The sequence below is a fragment of the Falco punctatus genome (genome assembly GCF_963210335.1).
Source record: "Falco punctatus genome assembly, chromosome: 7".
NCBI classification, from domain to species: Eukaryota; Metazoa; Chordata; class Aves; order Falconiformes; family Falconidae; genus Falco; species Falco punctatus.
In genome coordinates this window covers 46175518-46198341 of record NC_137587.1, presented here as the reverse complement: position 1 = coordinate 46198341, position 22824 = coordinate 46175518, and the positions used below count along the sequence as shown (strand labels likewise).

The 22824-nt window shown below is 51.2% G+C and overlaps 2 protein-coding genes across 3 annotated transcripts in view; one reads left to right on the top strand and one right to left on the bottom strand.

The window, feature by feature from the left end:
* Positions 1–4917, bottom strand: part of NEMF (nuclear export mediator factor) — a 162394-nt gene extending 157477 nt beyond the window's left edge. For both annotated transcript variants that reach the window (XM_080397071.1, XM_080397070.1), the window contains exons 1-6: positions 4764–4917; positions 3421–3489; positions 2645–2747; positions 1646–1771; positions 1419–1567; positions 1141–1208 (exon numbers count right to left, since the gene is read on the bottom strand). In XM_080397071.1, the coding sequence (XP_080253197.1) occupies positions 1141–1208; positions 1419–1567; positions 1646–1771; positions 2645–2747; positions 3421–3489; positions 4764–4822 (574 nt within the window). In that variant the 5' untranslated portion in view covers positions 4823–4917. The remainder of the gene's footprint in view (positions 1–1140; positions 1209–1418; positions 1568–1645; positions 1772–2644; positions 2748–3420; positions 3490–4763) is intronic.
* Positions 4918–16816: 11899 nt separating this feature from the next.
* ARF6 (ARF GTPase 6) lies at positions 16817–20884 on the top strand. The gene is made up of 2 exons (XM_080397105.1): positions 16817–16955; positions 17036–20884. The coding sequence occupies exon 2, from the start codon at positions 17417–17419 to the stop codon at positions 17942–17944; it is 528 nt and encodes a 175-aa protein (XP_080253231.1). The 5' UTR covers positions 16817–16955; positions 17036–17416; the 3' UTR covers positions 17945–20884.
* Positions 20885–22824: the final 1940 nt, after the last annotated feature.

Genomic DNA, 22824 nt, shown 5'->3' with positions numbered 1-22824 from the left:
ACTCTTCCGCAAAAACATCAGCGTGCCTGTCAGGGCTGCAGGCTAATGCCAGGGCTAGTGATGACCAGGCACTGGCCCAAGGTTTAGCTAACTGAATAGGATCGGAGGAACTACAGGACGCTGTAGAATGTCAGAAACTGTTGGACATGACAGTTACCAGCATGAGAAGTGGTAAAAATCAGAGAAGCAGCAGGAGGGATGGCTGGGTTCCACAGGTGGTTAAGGAGGAGCTGGGTGAGAAACAGCCAAACCCACACAGTAACTGAAGGGAAGAATTGTGGACCTTTTAGAGTGGAGCCTTGTCAAGCCGGCTGTGTCTGGGTACTCACATCAGTAAGGCCAAGGTTACCTAGGTAACAGTATCAGAAATACTGAATGCAGGCATGGGTATAGCAAAACTGGGACCAGTGTGGGAAAGTAATTAGCAGAGGGTTGTTTATTTAGGAGAAGTTCAGGGTGGAGAAAGAGAGGAAGAAGGGTGGCGAAAAAGAGAATCAAGAAATGGGAAAGTAATACTTAGGTCTGCAAATCATGTGATTTGAGCTGTTCAGGGGTATCTGCCAGGAAATCCTCTGCTTGATCAAGACTGCCAGATCAGGAGGATAAACCAAATTTGTTCTGACCACGTCACAGAAGTCAAATTTGCTTCTGTGGTCAGGAAAACCAGGGCACAGGGTGCTTTGCCCAGCTACCAGAGAACACCCAGACGGACCTATCAAGCATCCTGGATTTACCACATTGGACATCATTCCAGGAACTGGCAGCACTGACACCCACTTCCTAACAACATCCTTGCCCTGACTTTACGCTTACATCTCCAATTCAGTACCACTGAGCACAAGATGCTAAGCAAAACACATCAAGTCAGAGCTCTAACAGAGCTTTCAGGTGCTCATTGCTGCAGGATCATGGCAAGCCTTATCTTATCTCTCCGTGCAGTTGGCTCGGAATCAATGAAATCTACTCTGTTTTCAACAGCTTAGTTCTTTTGTTGTTTTTCAAATGAACATAAAAGCAGACTGTCCGGACCAACATTAAAAAAGAAAAAAAAGACTGGTTGAAGTTGTCAAATATTCAGCGTCACCTAAACGTAATGCATATTGACCCCCTTTCATTTTCTAATGAAACACAATTACTTACGAAGATGTGGGTTAAGAACCCTCTTCAGTTGTTCCCCTTTTGGTGCATTTGATATGATTTCAGTTAACCTGGAAAAGATAATGGAGAGTTGCGATTCCAAAGAACCATGAAGTTTAAGACTACATTGTATTGCTTAGTAGCTATAAAACATTTTCAGTTTTAAAAAAAGAAATGCAAAATGGTGTGTAATATGTGAGACTACACAAAGACATGCTGGCTTTCATAGTTCCTAGTAATTTGGGTTTATTCCAATACATACACCACTTAAAAGCAATTACCTTTCCAAGGTTGGCAGAGGTGCAGGTGCTTTTGCACTGTCAACTGGGTATCGTTCCCGAACTGCAAATCTGACATCGTCTGCTTCATCCGTGCGAAACCTCAGAATGTTTAAAATGATGTACTCGTGGTCTGTCAGGACAATGTTACCCTGTGAGCACACGACAGGGGATCATCAGCAAAGGCCAAACTCATGTGCTTGCTTACAGAGGACACGCTTTGCACTCACCCTGTCGTACAGTTCAATGATGAGGTGATAAGCAGCTTCATCGCTTCCAAACTGGAAGTCCACAATTCTGTCTATACCCAACTGTTTTACACTGACAAGTCTTCTGGTCTTTAAATGCTTACGGCACTGTCAATAACAGAGAAAATGTCTGTGAGATGATGCAAACAGACATGCTTGTGACATTTTATTCTGAAATACATTCTTAGCTATAGACCCCTCCTGTGCCACTGATCACTTTTTACTTATTACAAATACCCTAAGGGCAAAAATGCTGATCTTGGTAATACAAAGACAAGACAGCTCTTAGCAAAGTAATACCTTGATATTTATAGGTAATATAATTCTTCCAGACTCTTAATGTTAAGACATTTTTGCCATTAAAAACTGTTATTTGTTTACCTCAACAAGTGAGCAGCTAGTAAAAATTCAAAGGGTTTATTTTACAAAGAGAACTGGAATTATCTGTGCATCCATGTAAGACGAGGAAACCCACCCTGGAGATCTTTGCTGAGTCGTTTCAATAAGGCCACATCCAGACCTGTGTGAGTCAGCACTCAGGTTGTATCCCTGCATATCTACCTGCACGAACACAGCCTAACAGCTTGCAGCAAGATGTGAACCCTCAAGATCCAGCAGACTGAACAGCAAGACTCTATTAATACAGGGAGTTGCATCCAGGGCCTAAAAATCTGGACAATCCAACTGGAATAAGAAAGACTTTGCTGGATTAAAATTCCAGAAGGTCTAAGTGGCCCAGAAAACAGCCATCAGATTAATATCAGTCTTCATAAACTTAAATTTTCATCGCTTCAGGCACTGAACATCAATGACATGACCCCAAGTCCACAATTGCTCTTCCCTTGTCTTTAGTGACCCGCTTGATCAGGATCCATCAGGCAAATCCTTCCACTGTTTTTTATTCTGCCTCCAAGACAGAACACAAATGCTGATTTCTGATATCCAGCCATCTTATTAAAAAGAAACTGCAGGTTAGTTTACCTTCATTGCAAAGCCAGATGGCATCATGTTTTTTGGCCACTCAAACTCCGTCGTGTGAATGCGTATACCAGATTCAAGCAGCAGCGTGGCCTTGCAGTCCGGTCTGTTAACAAAATAAAGACTCACCACTTGGCACATGAGCAGCCACCCCTCACCACATGCCAGTTTGCACTGGAATGAGACCAAAGCACCACAAACCAGCAGCACACCATCTACATAAAACCCTTGCCAAAACCGGTAACATCCATCAAATAGTGCCGCTGACAGTGAAAGGACATCCACTTTTCAAGTTTACTTGAAAAATTACTAGATAATTTGGCAAAGCAAAATGCTTGGCAAGCAATGGAGTTCAAAATTCCCCAGTATAAGTGGAGGCAAGCACGTGAGCAACGGTCCATCTCAGGTACCACTGGAGCATGTCACAGGTTAGTGACAGGACAAAAGTCCTACCTCCCTCTTCACCTGTGCACAAATATCACTAAGTATCGCTCCCCATTCCTTGAACTCCTCTCTTCCCTCACCACAAAAAGAAACAATGGCAACTGTGTGCTTTTACACTAACATCTTTGGCCTTTTGTATATTTTCTGCAGTATCTCACGCTTCACGTTCATCTCCCAAGAAATTCCTGGGTAAAAATTCCTGCATTTTATCAAAGAGCAATAGAATTTGACTGAAAAGTATAGTCAGGAAAATCACACACCTGTCAACAGAAATTACATTCATACAAAAAAATCTAGTACAATAATAGCATAAAGAAATTTAAAGAAGTTCTTACTTTTGAAGGCGAATAAGATATGTCTTATTATCCACATCATAAACATTGTTTACTCTCATTCCCAATAAGCTGTCAAAAAGAAAATACATGCTTTGGAGAATACGATACACAAACCACACAAGGGGCTGAAAAAACCCCAGTGATAATTAAAATATGCAGAGGTGCAAGTTATGATAAATTACCAAGCAGTAACTGAAAAGGCAGCAGAGAAAGATTAATGGAATGAGCTGGAAGCCAAATGGCCAAAAGATGGAGAAGTTGCTATTAATGGATAAAGCGCAAAAAGGTAAACAAGCTGAAGTATGAACAGCTACTGCGGACACCCCAGCTGCAACCAGACGGCTTCTGGATCTGCAGCACAGGGTGGAGGCCGGGCTGCTCACTCCTGCAAGCGCTCCTCTTTGCAGCAGGGATGCAAAATTTACTGGTTACACTGGAGCACTTTGCTCCTCCGGGCTAACTTCTGTGTCACTTGGGCAGCCCTTCGCCAGCACGAGGCACCAGTATTCCCAGTACAAGCACAGAAATGGCCTCTGGGTCAGTCTCGTCATCATTTTCTTCAGAGGGGGGCTGAATACGCAGGCTGCCCTGGACACCGGAAGGGTATGGAGCTCCTCAGGGCATGGACACGAGGATGGAGCTTCTGAGCCGGGCGGGGGGGTAGGTGACAGACCCCAGCACCTTCCCCACGCAGGCAGGAAAGGAAGAGCACTCAGCTGCTCTGCAGGGAGAGGCTGGGGGGGGACAGCAGCAGGACGATGGGGGGGGGGGGGGGGAGGGAGGGGGAACAGGAGCACCCGGCGGGGCAGAGCGCCCGCAGCGCTCAGCGGCGGGGGGATGCGCTGGGGACCCCCCAGGCAGCACCGGAGCAGGGCAGAGCTGCGCCGCGGCGCCATGAGGGGCAGCCCGCCGCCCAGCGAAGCGTGGGGCTGCGCTCCCCACAGCAGTCTCGCAATCTAGGTGCAGCGGCGAGGGAACCACCTCAGAACAAGGCGGCACGGAACTGCATCGCCGCCAGGGGAGGGCTGCGCTCCCGGCGGTGGCGGTGCCGAGCCGCGCGGAGGCCGGGCAGATGGGGGTGACGCGGAGCCGTGCCTGGCAGGGCAGACGGGCAGGGCAGAGGGGCTGAGGCCGGGCCCCGCGGAGGGGCAGAGCGGGGGTGTGCGCGGAGCCCCCCAGCTCGGGGCCGGGCTACCGGCGGGGGAAGCGGGGCAGAGCCGCCACACGCAGCCCCGGGGCCAGGGCCCCGCTGAGGGGAAACAGGCGCTACAGACCGGGTCGGGCCCCCCCTCCCCAGGAGCGGGCCCCGCGCCCAGGGACAGCGTGAGGGGGTGAACCGGTACCTCTGCCGGAGCTCGGCGAGCACCGCGCGGATATCGACGGTGCTGAAACGGGATTTCATGGCGGCGGCGCGACCGCCCGCTCCCAACGACAGCGCTCGGGGCCGCGCCTGCGCTCGCTACGGGTCGCGCCCGGCGCCAAATCCCTCCGCTGCGCGGCCACGCGCATGCGCGCAGGGGGCAGCACTTCGCTGCGGCCGGCAGGGGGCGCTGTGTGCGACGGGCGGCCGACAGGAGGCGGTGTGCGCGGCCCCCGTGCCGCAGAGCGGGGCAGTCGGGTGCGAACGGCAGGGGCCGTTGTGCGCGTAGGGCAAAAGCGTTGTTGCGGGGGGGCGGAAAAGGAGCCCGCGTCTCTCTGTGTTGCCCAGGCTACGCGGCAGTGGCTATTCACAGGCGCGATCCCGCTACTGACCGGCACGGGAGCTTTGACCTGCTCCGTCTCCGACCTGGGCCGGTTCACCCCTCCTTAGTCAACCTGGTGTGCCTCGGCTCCCCGGGGCTCACCATATTGATGCCGGCCTTAGCGCGGACGCCCGCTCGGCATAGCGCACTGCAGCCCAGAACTCCTGGGCTCAAGCGATCCGGCGGGCTCGGCCTCCCGAGTAGCTGGGACTACAGGCACGCGCCACCGCGCCCGGCGCTGCGAGCCGCGCGCCGCCGCCCCTAGTGCTGCCGCGCCGTGACGTCACGCCGCGGGGGCGGGGCGGGGGCGGGGCCGGGGCTGCCGGGGCTGAGGCGGCGAGGGGAGCCCTGGCCAGGGGGTCCAGCGCAAATGTGACAGGGCTGGGGGCGTTCGGCCTCTGCTCCCCGGTAACAAGCGACGGGACGAGAGGCAACGGCCCCAAGTTGTGCTGGGGCGGGTGCAGAAGAACGGCTGCAGAAGCATGGCCTTAGAATCCCTGAAGTTCTGCACAATCCAGGCCTGGTATTAGAATAGGCCTGTAATCAGAATTGTACTGAAGTTGCTGTGCTGAAGTTAACAAGAAAGGTGGCCTTGAGCTATTCCTGAATCCTGAGACCAAGTAATTATGTTGTGCCAACAGGCCGTGGCTGTAACAAGATACAGCTGCTGGGAAAGCAGGTGCAGGGCCAAGAAAGATAGGGACCGGTATGGGAAAATAGTAACAAACTACAAGGCTGAAGCACAGCAACACAATTAGCTACATGGATAGAATGCTTATTTTAGTCATGATAATTAGGGGTGTGAGAACCGTGCGCGTTTAGAGAATACTAACCAATTATATTTCTGCTTTACGAATGTGCATGTGTATCGGTTCTATATAAGTACTGTTAGAAACTAATAAAGTTGAGCAAGATGCATAACTCATATTGAGCATCTTCTTGACTCCGGCAAACCCTTATTCCAACAGGCAGGTTTATGGACATGAGGAAAAATTTCTTCGCCAAAGGGGTTGTTAAGCACTGGCACAGGCTGCCCAGGAAGGCGGTGGAGGCACCAACCCTGGAGGTTTAAAAGACGTGTAGATGTGGTGCTTAGGGACAGGGTTTAGTGGTGACCTTGGCAGCGCTGCATTAATGGTTGGACTCGGCAATCTAAAAGGTTTTTTCCAACCTCAGTTATTTTGTGTTTCTAATCTGATTTGTTAGGTCTTGACATGACCTGGGGTTTGTTGCCAGAGCTGCGTGGTGGGATCTAGCTGGGGCCAGTGGAGGATCAGGGGTATCTCTTTGATGAAGGGATTTCTTTAGAAGTGTATCTGGGCCCCCTCCCTCCCCTTTTAAAAACATCTCATTTTTTCCCCCCATCCCTCTCTCTCCCCACTGTGAGGCGAGATGTGGTCCCTGCTCCTCCATGCAGACCCCTGGCCACCCCATTCCCCACACAAAAGGAAACTGGGTCCCGCCCTCTCACCCAGGCTGTGCTACAGGTGCCATCCCGCTACTGACCGGCACGGGAGCTTCGACCTGCTCCGTCTCCAACCTGGGCCGGTTCACCCCTCCTTAGGCGACCTGGTGGCCCCCGGCTCCCCTAGGACCACCATATCGATGCCAGCCTTAGCGCTGACGCCCGCTCGGCACAGTTTGCTCCAACGCTGAGCTCCCAGGCTCAAGCCATCCACCAGCCTCAGCCACCCCAGGCGCTTGGATTACAGGCACAAGCCACCGTGCCCGGCTGTTTTTCAGGCTTTTGCAGATTCCTCCACATCCGTCTTGTGTGGCTCTGCCTGGCCACAGAGCGGCAGTGGGGAACTGAGCAAATGTCCTTGGGTTGCTCGTATTTTATGTTTAAAAAACGGATGGATGGATAGACAGGAAAGATTTCTGAGCACAAGTATATTTAAGCAGCTGAGAAAGCCCAGGATTCTTGTTTTGAGCCAGAAGAGGCACATCATGATGCTCTACTTTCATTTTCAGCCAAGTGAGGTGCATCAGGGAGCTCAGTACATTTCATTTACCGAAGAGCAGGTAAGAGATGTCCCACTCCTTGCTTTGAAATACTCCTCATAGCAAAAGGCTTCCTGATTCGCCAGTGTTTTTCCTAGGAGTGTAAAGCTCAGAGCCAAGGACACAAATGAGCTGTGACAGTAAATACCTGATGGGGCAGACTAATGAAATGCTCCTGGGAGCTGCAGCCCCATCTTGGTCCCGAGCAGGCTGCCTAAGCCAGGGAGTTTGAGGGATGCTTACCTGACTCGCAGGTGCGCAGGGTCCCTGAGCCAGAAACACGTTGAAAATTCTGCTGCCTGTCATTTCCCATTTTAGTAGTTACATCTATTGGGATCCCAAAGGTCTGGCTGGGTCCTGCACTGTGGCCTTTCACCACTCCAAGAAGTCACAACACAGGCCACCAAAACGTGTGCACACCTGAGGGAGCAAGGCAGGGGCAGCATCTTCAGCTCAAACATCTGTGGGAATGCTTCTGCCTTTCCCCAGTATTACTTCAGCCTTCTGCGATTGCTCCCTGGCACAGAGAACTGACAAGCACGGGGTTGTGCACGGGAAAGATGCCAAAAGAGGCTGGGTCCCGCTCTCTCGCCCGGGCTGTGCTACAGGGACTGTTCACAGGCGCCATCCCGCTACTGACCGGCACGGGAGCTTTGACCTGCTCCGTCTCCGACCTGGGCCGGTTCACCCCTCCTTAGGCGACCTGGTAGCCCCCGGCTCCCCCAGGACCACCATATCGATGCCGGCCTTAGCGCGGACACCCGCTCAGCACAGCTCGCTGCAGCCCAGAACCCCCAGGCTCAAGCCGTCCACCAGCCTCAGCCTCCCTGGCGCTTGGATTACAGGCACAAGCCACCGTGCCCGGCTGGCCGCAGCTCCCGCCGCCTCCGCAGAGCAGCTCCTCCAGCCTCGCCGTGGCAGCCGGGAGCTCAGGCAGCAGCGTGCATTAATGCTTCAGCAACATAGTGGGAACACAGGGGAGAAGGAGCATCATGAGCATCAAGTACAGGAAGCAAAATTTAGCTCTGCAAGTGAAGATTCAGCACAATATTTTGCTTTAGAAAGGCCAAGTTAAGGTAGGTTTGTTGTAGGCCAAATTAAGTTCATGGTCGTGATCTAGGATGTGTCCAGTGAGAGCTCAGAGGATTTGCTGAGGAGAGTCTAAGGCAACCTACTCACTGCAGTGAATACTCACAGATGTAATAAAGTGGTTTGATTCTCAGAGAAGGATATAAAATCACAAAAATGTAATGCAAGGAACGAAATGCAGGAGCTTCTTGCCTTTATCCATTCACTTCTGCAACAGACAGCAGAAATACTTTAACAGAATATTTGAGATCTTCACTGTGAGTTTTGCCTTTCTCGGAGGCCTGTCCAAGAGACCACCCCCAGGCATCCCATGAAAATAACTGTGCAGCTGGCCAGGGCTGGGGATGCTGCAGGTCCCTCACCTCCCTCTGGCTCCACGGAGACCTGTGGCTGCAAAGAAAGCTTAAAGCCAACATGTTCAGATAGTCAAAGCAGCCTTTGGTCTAATCCAGAATTGCACTGCTCCTTTCCCAGCAGAGCGAGCCAAAGCTGATCCCAATCCACACGCTGCCATTGCCAAAATGGCCTTTTGGGGCTTTTCCCCTCTCCAGATACATGTTATTTCTTCAGACACACTGAGCACTAGCCTGGGGGATCTCTGGTGCCTGTGAACATGTACAGTAGAGTAGGGGTGCCCAGACTGTCATGTCTACCCAGGAAAGCCATGCATATCACCTCCAAGGGCAGCAACCTGACTCTACGCCAGCCTGGAGGAGAGCAGAACCAGCTGCTGAGGTCGCAAACACTGCTGGAGAGCAGCACCAGCCCAGCCAGAGCCTCCTGCTGCTGCCCCCTCCTCTGCAGATCCCCTCCAGGCTCTCCCCACCAAAGCTGTCGCTGATGCTGTGGACACAGCAGGCCTGCAGCCGGCTTAGTCCTAACCAAAGGGCTAAAGACATCAAAGGATGGTGTCTTTGTATTGCATTTCATAAGTGCAGAGGTCAAGGCATGGAGGTACCTCCTGGCCAAGCGCAGACGTGCCTGAGTTCCAGACACAGACATGCCTCCTCCTGGAGGCACGGACACACCTCCTGCCCAAGGCCAGACCCACCAGCAGCACCTCAGGAGGTACCTAAGCATTTCTTCCAGACTGCCTGACCCAAGTTTGTGGAGCAAAGTCCAGGGCTAAAGTACACACACGGCAATCCCATCTCAGAAAAGACAAACAAGATCTTCTCCAGTGCTGCACAAGTCCTGAAAGGTGTCAGGGCTGCATGGGAGAGAGAGACATCTTGTTCTGGGCTCCTATTATCTACTTAAGGAAGAGCTGTCAGTGACAGCTGGAGTTTTGGTTAAAGGCATTAGGATAATGACTTAGGGGTCACGGGCATAAGGAGATGTAGGCCTGACATCCACAAACAGGGGAGAAAGGCAAGCTGCCTGCACAGAAATGACACTTAACACAGGGCCAGACATCCCCCTCCCATCCTCTTCTTCTACGAGTGACACAAAGACACAAATACACAAATTTTCCATCACATGAAAAAAACAGCAGAAGTGAATCAAGACAGCAGGGGCATGAAACTGCCTGTTTTGCCTGGGAAAATCTGGTGGGAACGAGCTTGGCAGACTGAGGAGGGACAAGGCAGAGCCAGGATGCAGCTAGAGTCCTGACAGTGCTGCTGGCCTGCACAGAGGTGTGCCCTGGTACGGCTCCTGACCACCACAGCAACAAATGAAATAAAAAATGAGGCCGCTCAGAGCTGGGGAAACCTTGGCTGCTCAGCTCTGAGCTCAGGGGGACCTCTGCCCCGTGGTACTCATCTGACAGCTGGTTGCTGCATCTTTCTCAGCAGGATCAGCTGCTCCAGGCTCCTGCTGAGCTCCCCATGTGCAGGAGCTTTACGGGTAAGCTGGGCTCCAGCCTCCCGAAGAACTGGCTTTGGGATCCCACTGAGCTCCAAACCTCCACCCCTGGTGAGGGCCAGGCGATGTCGCACTGTGTCTGCAACCAGAGACCCTGTGAATGACTAAAACACACCTTAGAGGAAAAAAAGCCCTTGGAATCTGCCAGCAAAGATCTCTCTGCATTAGAGTGTGGATGGAGAATACAGCAGATTTCTGCTGGACCATGGCACTGACTGCAAAGTGCCACCACCATGAGCTTCCTGGACATCCCCTTGTCACTGCCATGCTTAGTAAGACACCAAGATGACTCAGAACATCTAGACATCAGCAATGGCTTGGGGTCCAAAAACCTCCGGGTGCAGGTCTCCATGGGGTTAGGCACGACATCCAGCTGAGTCCTGAAGGTCATCGGTGTATCTTCTGCTCTGCTGCTGCTGGTAAATACAAGGTGTAAAAATGCAAAAGCCTCACAGATTATTTTTACTCTTGTTAAGGCTTCATGATTTTCCAAGCCAATATTGTCACGGTGGTGACTCAGGATTTTGGCCTATAGAAATTTGGTCAGGCAGTATCCCCCACCTACATTTCCCCTGTCTGCTCCTGAAAAGAACCCATGAAAGGAGAAGACAGATTGTTTGCCGATATTAACTGCAAAGGCATTTCAATGTACTTAAGATATAAAACAAACCCAAACAGCCTGGAGGCCAAACTGTTTTTCCTGCTGAGAGGCCACTTTGGAAGAACTCTTCCCTGCTTCCACAGGCAGCTGGAGGAATACCAGGGAGACCAGAAGAGGGCCTTCGCCTGATGAGAAATGTGGGATTTCTAGCCCTTCTTCAGGGTCCTCATTACACCGTTTCAGCACACACAGAGGCTAACAGAAACCTGCTGCAGTCAGAATACAACACCCCCTTCCCACTCTACTTCCCTAACGCTGTTACATTCACCTTATGGGGAAAGCCCAAGGCTCTGCTTAATGCCACACTGCCAGTAAGGCACACAGCGCCGGAGAACAGCAGGTTTAGTTTCCTGGCCAAGCCCGGCTGTGGTAGTACAGACACCACCATCGCAGAATTGCAGGAAACAGGGCTGAGACGCCCATGGGGACCATCTCCCGCACTCCCTGCCTACAGGCAAGAGTGACCACAGCCAATCGCTCATGGAAAGCGCTTCTCTAACCTGACTCACCCCAACAGAAGACACTCGGTCCATTCTATCAGATATCTCAATAAGAAATCTAGCAGTGGAATTCAATTGTAATATCAAGGATATAATTCATTTTCCCGACAGAAGAATCTCTCTATCATAGATGCTAAGCCCAAAGCATTGTTATATTCCCCTTTCCTTCCTTGGAAAGACACGAAGGTCTTTGAAGGCTCAGTGTAACAAAGTCTTTTCCCATCTCCCTCTGCCAAAAGAAGAGAAAAAAAATAGGAAGCATGATGAGCTACATCATATTAAAATAAGTTCAAAATCCCAACTGATTGGGAAGATAATTATATTCAAAGAGATAAAACCAAAGGGAGTTATTGATCCATTTCCTTGGGGCTTGCTTCTTCTGATGCGATGGTTAGTACATAAAGTTGAAGGTGTATTGTTTTCGTTCACCACTTTAATTGTGACAGCACTTGGATCACTAGTGGAGGACAGAACATGCAAACACAGCCTCACAAAACCATGAAAAACAAGAGGTGCAAACCTTGGTACCCGCTCCACCCATTCAGCTCCTTACGGAGACAGAAAAAGACAAGGAACAGCTGCCCTGCAGCCAGGCCCAGGTGAGTTTCCAAAAGGTTCTACAGATACTTGCTATCTTCCTCCCCAGGCTTTAACTCATGATCACTTTATAACCATAATTGCTTTTTACTCTCTGGGCTGTAAATCTATACTGGCATGCAACAGGCACTCCATCCAGTGACACATTGTCAGCCAGTGCTTACTTTTAAAATATTTAACTTCTGCAGGCTACCCAGTAACTTGCTGGGTGTTGCCAAGGCCCCGAGAAGGTTTTTAATTCTTAAGCAGGTTATGTGAAACTGAACCCCTTCAGAGAAGTCACATTTCTCGGGTAATCTAGAACGTGTTCGGGTATTGTAAATGCTTCTGTTGGGTGTCTGACCGTGAAAAATCAACCAGCAATGTAAGAACCTACGCTGTATTGAGTATATATAGTGCCTAATGTGCACTTCTTTCCATGAGGGGTGGTTACAGGGCGTAGATTTGTATCAACTTTCTGCAGGCTGAGCACTGCAATCAAGTCTTCTTGCTCGCACCATCACACCTCTTCATCTTTGATGACACATTTCCACCCCACAGTTACTTATGTTGCTATCTGAAAAATAAGAACCTGACTTTCAAAACATCTTGCACTGGGACAAATTCACATTTTAAAGGCTCGTAACACAAGCTATGTTTTTTCCTGGCTCTCCAAGGTAAGAGGCAGTAACTCTGTGGGGACACAGCAGTGGGGTTCCTCAGGCAAAGAACCCTTTATTTGTTTTACTAAGTTATGCCGTTTACATTCTGCTTCCTGTTTACCATCCTTTCTGTTCACTTACGGAAACTAATATGGTTCCACATAAAAATGTTCCAAAAGTAGGTGGTGCTCTCTCACCAGCTTCTCACCCATTCTCTGTGGGACTGGTAAATGTGAGCTACAAGGATTGACATGCACAGAATTTATTAGTGACTAATTGGAGATCTTAACTATTGAAAGTGCTGAGTTTCTCAAATGTCTTTTTGCTATGTATCATCCTAAAAAGCAGTAATAATTACTTGAAAAACACATGCCAAACCACATAAAATCTTCTTCTGGTGCACAGACCATACAAACAGAAAGTTTTCCTGAAGGGCAGGGAGGATCCTCACGAATAAAGCCCAGTGCAGGTGAAAAAGTATTTGCCTGAGTGGATCCCATTTCTCTTCTACAGCACGTAGCCACATCCCCACTCAATTAAGTTTTGGATCTGCTGTGTGTAGTGCAGCATATCACTTCTCTTTGTCAGGTTTTTGGACTTGGATGATGGCAAGATCAACTTTGGATGCTTTCAGCAGGTCACACAGTGGCAGCTGAAGAACACAGCACCCTGCTCCAGCTCAGGGTCTAAGCAGAAAAGCTCTGATCAGCAGCAGAGGCATCAGCGGGAGAGCTCAGGGAACTGTCGGGGTGCCTAGCCTGTCCCTGCTCTGGCTGCTGAGGGATGGGACACGCAGCTGCTAAAGGCTCAGGGACCTGTGGGGCAAAGGCAGTTGAGCAGAAGCTGTTGACCACAGCCTGGAGCAGCATGGCTCATCTCGGCCACGGGCCCACCCAGGGCAGAACATGCATCAGGAAAGGAGCGGGCCCCTGCTGGCAAAGGGATAATACAGATTGGAGCACCCTCTCATTTGCCGATATCAAGCATGGGCACGCAGGAACCCTGCGGGGAGAGGAGCAGCGCAGGAAGTGGCACTGCTGCTTAGTCAGCACAAGGTCCCACCACGTGGAGATCGGCTCCTCAGCAGCTCTCGTGCAAGAGCAGCTGCTGTCTCCCTGAAAGCAACTCCCCGCCTTGGCATGCATGCAAGTACTTCACAGTCCCACCACTTCCAGTTTACCAGGAGGGAAAGGAGAGAAGAAGCTCAGGAAAAACAGAAGAACCCAGCTCTTGGCCAGCTGAAATGGGCAAAACCAAAACTGGCCAAGCCCTGTCTGCAGACAGTCCCCAAGGATGAGGGACAATGCAGTCACTAACAAAGGTAAAAAAAGACACAGTTCGAGAGACCCGAGGAACAGCACGCCTGGGTCAAAACAGAGGGAGAAGGTGATAGAAAAGGCACTTTCCCACTCTGCAGGTATTCATTTTTATTTGTGCCTTGTGGTACCCACTGGCTGGTGGCACAGGCTGCAGCGCAGCCATCCCCTCCTGCAGCCCAGACAGAGAACCATCCCAGGTGCCATTCAGTGTTCCGCTGGCTGCCAGGTGCTGACACACTTAATGCTTGAGATCCATATTCCACAATGGGTAGATCCCAGGAGAAAGCACCTAAGGTAACTCTCAGCTATTAACAAGAAAAGCAGAAAAGCCTCACATGCAGTCACACCCTCCCCTTAATGCTTTACACAGCCCAAACAAAAACGCTAAAAAGACAGTCATTTCCTGAAACCAGAAAATTCTGCTCTGAGGCCAGCGGGTAGAGCAATCAACCTGCACACAGACAAAGGCAGTACTTCAAAGCTTCTGACATCTCCGTTTGCAACTATTTTGGTCAAGACCCATGGTCTTGTACTACTGCTGCCTCATTTAATAACCTGCCGCTCACATTCACCAGCACGGAAATGGTCATGCGGAACAGAGCCAAGTAGAAACCCACAAACGTCCACATCCTGATGTTAATTTTAGCCCTGATTGGCAGTAAAATATTTAGATAAATTTCTGATGCCAGTGAGAGACTGAACTAGCTGTATCCAGTGGGATCACTAGGCCTTGCTGTTAATCCCACACCAGTACAGTACTTAGCAGTATTACCTGCTACTTTAACCATGACAGGATGAACTCTGGCACTGCCTGATGCATGCAGGGACACTCGTGAGCCCTGGTGTCAGCAAACGGTACCCCTGGCGCAGCCTGCACACGCTCATTTGGAGAGGCCATGGCTGGTATGCTTTCCTTGGCATCCTCCATCTTTGCTCGCTGCATGAAAGAGCAAGGCTGCCTCAGAAACTTACTGTCATCCACTTAATAGTCCTGTAGTCCAGGAAATCTCCCATTATTCTAGACTTTAAAGACACCAATTTCCCTTTTGCTGTCCCAAGGGGGATCGCTTTGCATGTCCCACACAACTGCAAAAATGTCTGCCATAAAAATTAACTTATAATTTGGTATTTTTGAAGGGACAGAAGGATACAGTGAAGTCAATCTTACGCACGTGATCCAAAGTGGAAGACACCTGTGCTCTCTGAGAGCCATACAGTTCAGAACGTGACCACACCACCCAGCTTCCCTGAAGGCTGACCCCAAAGTGACCACAGCACATTTTGCTGGGTTTGCGTTCTGGGTGCTGCTTCCCATATCCATGCCATCAGCTCAGAAGCAACTACCAACACAGGTTTGCTTTCCCCTTGCCTTCCTCTGCGCAAGCCTTGCCAGCAGGAACTGGGGGGGGCACCCCCATGCTCCGGCATACTGGAGCAGCTCTGCACTGCTCGTGTGCGCTGGCCTCGCTGGCACCGCTCTGGGAGCGCAGGGTTGCGACATGTTGTGCGTGTGAAACTGGGCAAACGTGTGCCTGCCGGTGCGCAGAGGGCGCTGCTGTGTGTCAAGCAGGGCGTGCTGGGGCACCGCTCCCGGGGAAGGCAGGCCCGGACTGTGGCTGGGTAGGCGAACGCTGCATTTCCAAGTGGTTGGCCACAGCTGGAATTTCACTGATCTGGATTACAGGGAGTGACCCAAGACAAGAAGGGGCCATAAACCCAATGACACTACACATCACAGAAAGGTCTGGGTTTGAAGAGGGCTTTAAAGGCCATCTAGTCCTGCAGCAAGCAGGGACATCTTCAACTCCACCAGGTGGCTCAGAGCCCTGTCCAACCTGGCCCTGAATGTTTCGAGGGATGGAGCATCCATCACCTCTCTGGGCAACCTGCGTCCCAGCACCCTCTCCCTACATCCCCCCCTGTATCCTAAGATAGGGTTTAGTTTTACACAGGGAAGGCTCTTTCCGGAGGGTTCTGTGAGGGCCCACCCCAGCAGGTCACAGGCACAGTGCCAGGGCCACTCAGGTTACCTCCCTGCCTGGGACCCAAGCACAGCACGCAACTGCTGCCAGCTGCCCTGTGCCTTGTCACCACACTGCCCTGGGCTCGCTCAGGACCCGACACAGCACCCAGCCCACAGCAGCGCTGGGGTCAGGTGAAAGGGGCCTGCCTTGGTGCAGCACAGCCGGCCGTGGGCAGCACCTCAGCGCCTTCCCGAGGCGGGCACCCTGTCACTGGGTTCCTTCTCCCATCGGGGCCCCCTTCGCCCACCGAGGCGAGCAGGGAGCCGAGGCCTCGCAGCCCGGCTGGGTGTGCCACCTGCAGCGCTACCACAGCCGGCCAGCTAGAGGTCACCCCGAAGGACACGCTTATGCCAGCCCAGCTCCCGCACCGCGCCCCGAGGCACTGGGCCGTAAGCCCTCGGCGCCCCGCCAGCCCAGCCTTCCCCTCCTCGCTGGCACCGCCACCCGGGCGCTGCTGGCCCTTTAAGACGCGCCCTCGGCGCCCTCCGCGCGCTCCTGCTGACGTGTGATCGCGTGGCGCCTCTCCCCACCGAGGCCCCGCCCCCTCGCCTGCCCGCACGCGCAGTGCCGCCCGCGGGAGCCGGGCCCCGCCCCGCCCCTCTGCCGCCGGCCCGCTCCGCGCAGGCGCGGCAGGGCGAGGCGAGCGGCTACCCCGCCCGGCGGCCGGGGTAGGTGGGGCTGGGGTGGCGCACGCGCACCGCGCCTCGCGGGCGGGCGGGAGGGACTGCCCCGCCCCTCCCGCCAGGGAAGGAGCACGCGCGGCGGGGCGGGGTTCCGGCCGCCACGGCCCCCGCGCAGCCGCAGTTCCCACCCGAGGCCGCGCGGGAAGCGGAGTGGCGCGCGCGGCCTGGGCGGAAGGGGGCGGGTCAGAGCGCGTCCCCCCCTCCCCGCGGCCGGCTGCGGCGGCGCATGCGCGGGGGCAGGGGCGGCGGGTGGCGCCGCGAGCGGCCCGGCGGGCGGGGCGGGGGCGCCGCGCGCAGGCGCCCTGGCGGCGGAGGGGAAGTGAGGCGGGCTCGCGCGGCGCCTTTTCCGGCGGTGCTGGCTGAGGGAGCGGCGCGCAGAGGAGCCGGCCGCGAGCCCGCCGGCCCTGAGGTAACTGCCGCCCGCTCCGCTCCCCTCCCCTCCCCGCTCGCCGCGCCGCCCTGTCTCACGCTCTCTCCGTCCCTTTGCAGGCAGGACGCGGAGCCGCCGCCCCTAAGCCGGCATCCATGAGCTGAGGCGCCGGCGCGGGAGCCAAGGCAGGAGCCGGGCGGAGCCGCCGCCTCGGGCCAGGCGGAGGAGCGGAGAGCGGCGCGGCCCCCTTCCCGCAGCGCCTGGTCCGCACCGCCGCGCCAGGCCTCCCCTCGCCTCCCCCTCCCCCGCCCCGCTTCTTCCGCAGCCGCCCCATGCGCGGCCGGCGCTGAGCCCCGCCTGCCCTTGCCCTGACACCCCTGGGCCGGCCCCGCTCCGCTTCGGCCCCCGCCCCGCCCGGGCTGTTCGGGTGGGTCGGCGCTCGCCCTCCGCTCCCCCCACCCCCCACCCCGGAGGCGCCGGGCCCCTTGGATGCCGCCGAGATGGGCAAGGTGCTGTCCAAGATCTTCGGCAACAAGGAGATGCGGATCCTGATGCTGGGTCTGGACGCGGCTGGTAAAACCACCATCCTGTACAAACTGAAGCTGGGCCAGTCCGTCACCACCATCCCCACCGTGGGCTTCAACGTGGAGACGGTTACTTACAAAAACGTCAAGTTCAACGTGTGGGATGTCGGGGGCCAGGACAAGATCCGTCCCCTCTGGAGGCACTACTACACGGGCACGCAAGGGTTGATCTTTGTGGTGGACTGCGCCGATCGCGACCGCATCGACGAGGCCCGCCAGGAGCTCCACCGCATTATCAACGACAGGGAGATGCGGGACGCCATCATCCTCATCTTCGCCAACAAGCAGGACCTGCCTGATGCCATGAAACCCCATGAAATCCAGGAGAAACTGGGCCTGACCCGAATCAGGGATAGGAATTGGTATGTGCAGCCCTCCTGTGCTACTACAGGGGATGGACTCTATGAAGGGCTGACATGGTTAACATCCAATTATAAATCCTAATGAGAGAGTAACTATTTAGTCTACAAAGAATTAAAGAAAAAAAAGTAACCGACATGGCTTTCCAGAAGAATGATTCTCTACTGAAAAGTAAAACAAAAGCATCCATAGGATTATCATCACCTTTCTCCAGTTACCACCCTTTCCTTCTGCACACTTGACTGGATTCCTGTTTTAACTCTTCTTGCTTGGCGTTAGGATGCTCTAATCTCCGAATGTGACACGAACACAAGCACTAGATGCTATGGCAGACTTCCAGCAAACAGGGGAAAGACACATTGTAGACTTGCTAAGTAACTTTCTCCCCCCCCCTTTGATAGCCCTTAAGATGGTTTGATTATTTTGGGGGATGGTTGGGGGAGGGATACCATTTTCAATGTATGCTTTCTGGTTCTACTGTTTTGATTATATTATTTTTTTTTCTTCTATCACTTGCTGTAGATTGCTACTTTTTTGCATTCATGCAGAATATGTTGATAGGTCTACTTCATCTAGTAAACTGAAAATTATTGCTTAAAATCAAACTGCAGTCTGTCTTTTTATATTAAGGACTTTTTTTAAAGTTCTGTTAATCTGTAACTAAATAGTGACTCTCAGTCTGTCTTCATATCTCAGACTAATAATGAAACAAATTCTTGCCTACAGTGGCAGATAGTGAGAATACCATTGTAACATGTTCAAAGTGCATATCAGGCATAATGTTAACTAGGTAATGTAAGAACTGCTTTGAAATGTCAGCTGTGAAGTTCTGAACCATACATCATGCATGAGAAGGGATGCAAATAAGTTCCCCATACTACATAACAACCATATAGCAAATAAGACATGAATGATGTAATAGTTCCAGGGTAGATACTGTCCAGTTTTCGTCTTGCATTGCAAACTTAAATGATGTTTAGCTGCGGTTTTTACTACCTGTGTCAGTCTCCGAATCAATGCAAGATAGGTTCCTTCCAGAAAATGCAGCAATAAGGTGTATGCATTGCAACAAGTTTTACTTTAAATCACAGGTGTTTAGGCAAAAATCTAGCACTGACTTGCCTGTCTTGTGAGCGAGACAAATTGCTTTCATCTCAAGGCAGTTGAAGACTTCTAAATCTTAAAAGGGTTTCTGATTCTTTCCAACAGGCATGTAGTGGAGAAAGAAATACTGGGGTGTGTTTTTTTCCCCCCATTTTGTAGACTTCCAAAGGGGCAAGTTCTGTGCTAAGCTTTAATTGAGCTCGGTAATTTCTGACACCTGAATAATAGCCATTTTGAGGAAATCACTTCTTGGTTCAGTTTTCCAGGACTCGACTGAACTCATGCAAGTAGTTGCAGTCCTTCACCATCTGTCTCGGTAGCCGGTTGTTGCTGTAGTCCTGTAGGAAGGGAGCTATGTTGGATGTCTGAAGCCCATTGAGTAACTACTAATGAGAGCGGGGAGGGGAGAGAGAGAGAGAGAGAGTATACGACAATGAATGTAAACTTCCATAATTAGTTCTTAAAGGGCAAGCAGCTCATTTGCCATATCACAGTCTGTACATGTGACTGGCAAAAAAGCCCCACCCAGGATAAGTATTAGTACAAAAACTCAAACAAGTATTAATGCTGGGTGCAAAAAATGTTAAAGCAGCTGGTTCTTATTCAGCCTTAAGGATTAACTTCAGATTTCCTCAAGGAGTTAAACTCAATTGGGGAATTCTAGGAATGTATGCTACAAAACCAGAAGAAAATGGCTTTTTTTTTTGGCTTTTTTTTTTCCAAGGATATGGGTTTTACATGAAATTGGGGGCATTACACTACATTTTTGCAGTGTTGACTCTGCATGCTGAGTACATTGTATATGGAGCTCTTACCAAAGATGTATGGAAGATAAAAATACTGAATTAACTTCTGAAATTGAATTCTTTGGACCACTTAAAAGTTCCTTTAGAATATGGTTCCAAAAGACTTACCTTGATGTGGGTTGCAGATGGGACTGAATGGGTTCTTTAAGCTAGAAGGTAGAGCATCAATTGACTATTAAGTCTTTGTAAGTTAAAGAAAGTCTGCAAAAGCTTAATGTAGAATAACTCCAATCTCAGCTCTAAAGAAGAGGAGGTGAGATTATTTTTTTTTTTTCACTCAAGGCTTTTTGCCATTGGAATATCATTGCTCTATTTTCTAGCTTTTTTTTTTCTCCTGTTGATGTAACTTAACAAGTAGGTTGGTGGTATAAAGACTAAAAATACAAGAATAAGGTTACTGTTTTCTTCTGGAGCATAAATAAAATAGCCAAGCACAAAGTAAATGCCTAAACTGGAAAACTTGAAGCTCTGTTAATGGTTCTTGAACTTTCTTAAATCTATTCTCAGTCAACATGAAAACTTCAATAACTTCCATTTTTCGTCTAAGTTGATTTACTGTGTTTTCAAGTGCTGGGGCAGACTTCTTTGGTAGACTTTGCATTAAGTTGAATTCACAATTTTGTATTTCCTTAGTAACTTTGTTATTCTGTTTTTGTAGGTGAAAGGAAACTGATTATGCTTCTGAATTTTTTTATTGTCTTTTTTTGAGGGGGAGAAAAAGTTACTGAAACATGTGGCAGAGATGTCAAAAATAAATGGCCATTGCTACTGAACAAAATACAAAGGTTTCACTTTCAACATGTCCTTTATAGGTTGTAGCTGAACCTTACCACGAACTAGTGGCTCTCGGGCAGTAAACACAGCCTGTAGGATAAAGTGGCAATCTGTAAGAAATCCTATGATTTCAAAACTAATCTGGAGTTTAAGTGCATCAATTTGTGTTCATGTGAATTTATGGACTAAGTTTTGAATGGCGTTAATTGTGTCTGATCAGTGAATGAGTTTGTAGACTGTGATCTCCCTGACTAAAGTAAACAGGAATTTTGTGTTCTCAATATGGCTGTAGTGTTGGTAAAGAACTAATAAGCAGAAAATAAAGCAATTATACAGCGGAGCTCTCCTGGTATGTTACTTATATTTAATTACGAGAGAAACAGAAAGGGGCAATATGGTGCTGGAGTAGAGCATTCTGCCGATATAAAGAGGTCTCTGTTCTGTATCTTGCAGTTTTGAAAGCCTGTCTGTAATTCCTTTGAGACTTAGATTAGCGACTATTTTTATAAGTGGAAAGGATGATACTTCTTTAATACTCCCACTTGCAGTTCACAATCTTTAGCAAACTTTAGTGTCAAATTTATACTGCCTTGGTGCCAGCCCCACATAACTTGGGAAGGTGATCAGCTCCGTGCGAGGGCATGGAGGGACTGTGGCTTAGTGGGACAGCGCTGTGTTCCGTGGAAGAAATTACTTGGTCAGAAAGGGATGATGTTAGGCCAGCGTAGAAAATGCAGCAACGGACAAAAGGGTTGATGAGTGAATAGGGGTGCTTGTGGAGTGACAGATGTGGAGTTGGGACATCTTTGGTGCCTGAATAGGACACGAGCGAGCTGATAAAAGGACTTGGGCAGGTGCAGTGGGGAACACATCGGGGGGCCGGGAGCCAAGCAGCAGGCTGGGGTGCGCGCAGTGGGCTATGGTTACTGCAACAGCTGCCGTCCTGCGGCCCCGAGGAAAGGCAGCGGTGTTACGGGAACCACCCACGGCTCCAGCCTGGGGCTGGGCTGGCGGAGGGGACGGCGGAGGTCCTGAGGCAGCTCCCAGCACCCACAGCTGCAGGTGTGAGGCCAGGCACTGGCTGCTGGGAACTGTCTCCTTGTTGCAAAGCTTTTGGGAATCGTCAGGGAATATCACTCAGCCAGGGGGGAGTACCTGGGTGCAGGGGCGGTGGGCACACTGCAGCTCCCATTCTCTGCAAAGCCTTTTTCTGCCGGCTATTTAGGCTAGGCTCTGTCTACCTGGATGTCAGTTAAGGGTGTGGCTGTGTAAATGAACTTAACTCTGACTTTAATTAAACTACTTGGAGTTTGGAGACAAGGCTCCAGAAGAGTAAACTCATGTCTCTTTCATTGTAGTAGTTAGTAATTTTTCAAAATGTCAGCACTTATCGTTTTAGATCGGACCTTTGTTACAGCAGCAGTTAGTGTGACTCCCAAGAGCACCCTTCCTGAAGCGCGCTGTGACTCACGCTCCGGCAGGGCTCTTTTCCCCAGTCACAGGGCCGTGCTCCTTGTAGACAGGGCTCGGAAAAAATGTGCCTGCCACCCCTAATTGGAAATTAACCCTGCTAATAACGATAGTCCTCCCAAAGGAACGCCTGTTGGTTTAAAAAAAAATAAATTAGTTGCATCGTCAAAACAGCTGGCTGCAAGATCTGCGATAGCCAGTTGCTTCGCTGGTGGACCTGAGCATTATTTCTCTTGTGGCTGGGACCGCTGGCAGCGGAGAACTTGCTCTGGAGCCTGGAAACAGCCTCGGTGTGGGCACTGTGACTCACACTTCCCACTAACGCACGGCTGCGCTTTTTGTCTTGGATTTGTTTCTAGCATCTGTCCAGCCTGACGGGTTCGGTATGTGGAATCTGAAATCACCTTGGCTTTGGCGCTTTCTGGAAAAAAAAGAGCTTTCCCCTCGCCTCGTGGGGAAGCGTCAGCTTTCAAGGGCTGTTGGTGAGTGAGCGGCAGCTCTGCTCGCTAACTCTGTTCCTCTTTTGATGTCCTAAGCGCTGCTCCAGCCTGCGTTTCAGAACTGTGCCTAAGCACACCAAGATGCTTTCAGGACTTCAGGCCGAGGTGGATGACTTGCGCGCCGCCATCAATCTCGCTTTGAGAATTTGGAGCGTCATGAAGAACGGCGTAATTTTAGCCCTGCTGTCAGTTCTGGAGGGGTGAAGCGAGTGAGTCACAGCCCGTGGCGCTCGGCACCGAGGGACGCACCCTGACAAGCGCCAGGAGCTTGTGCGAAAGGCGGATTTTGGTAGGCGGTAAACTGGGTATG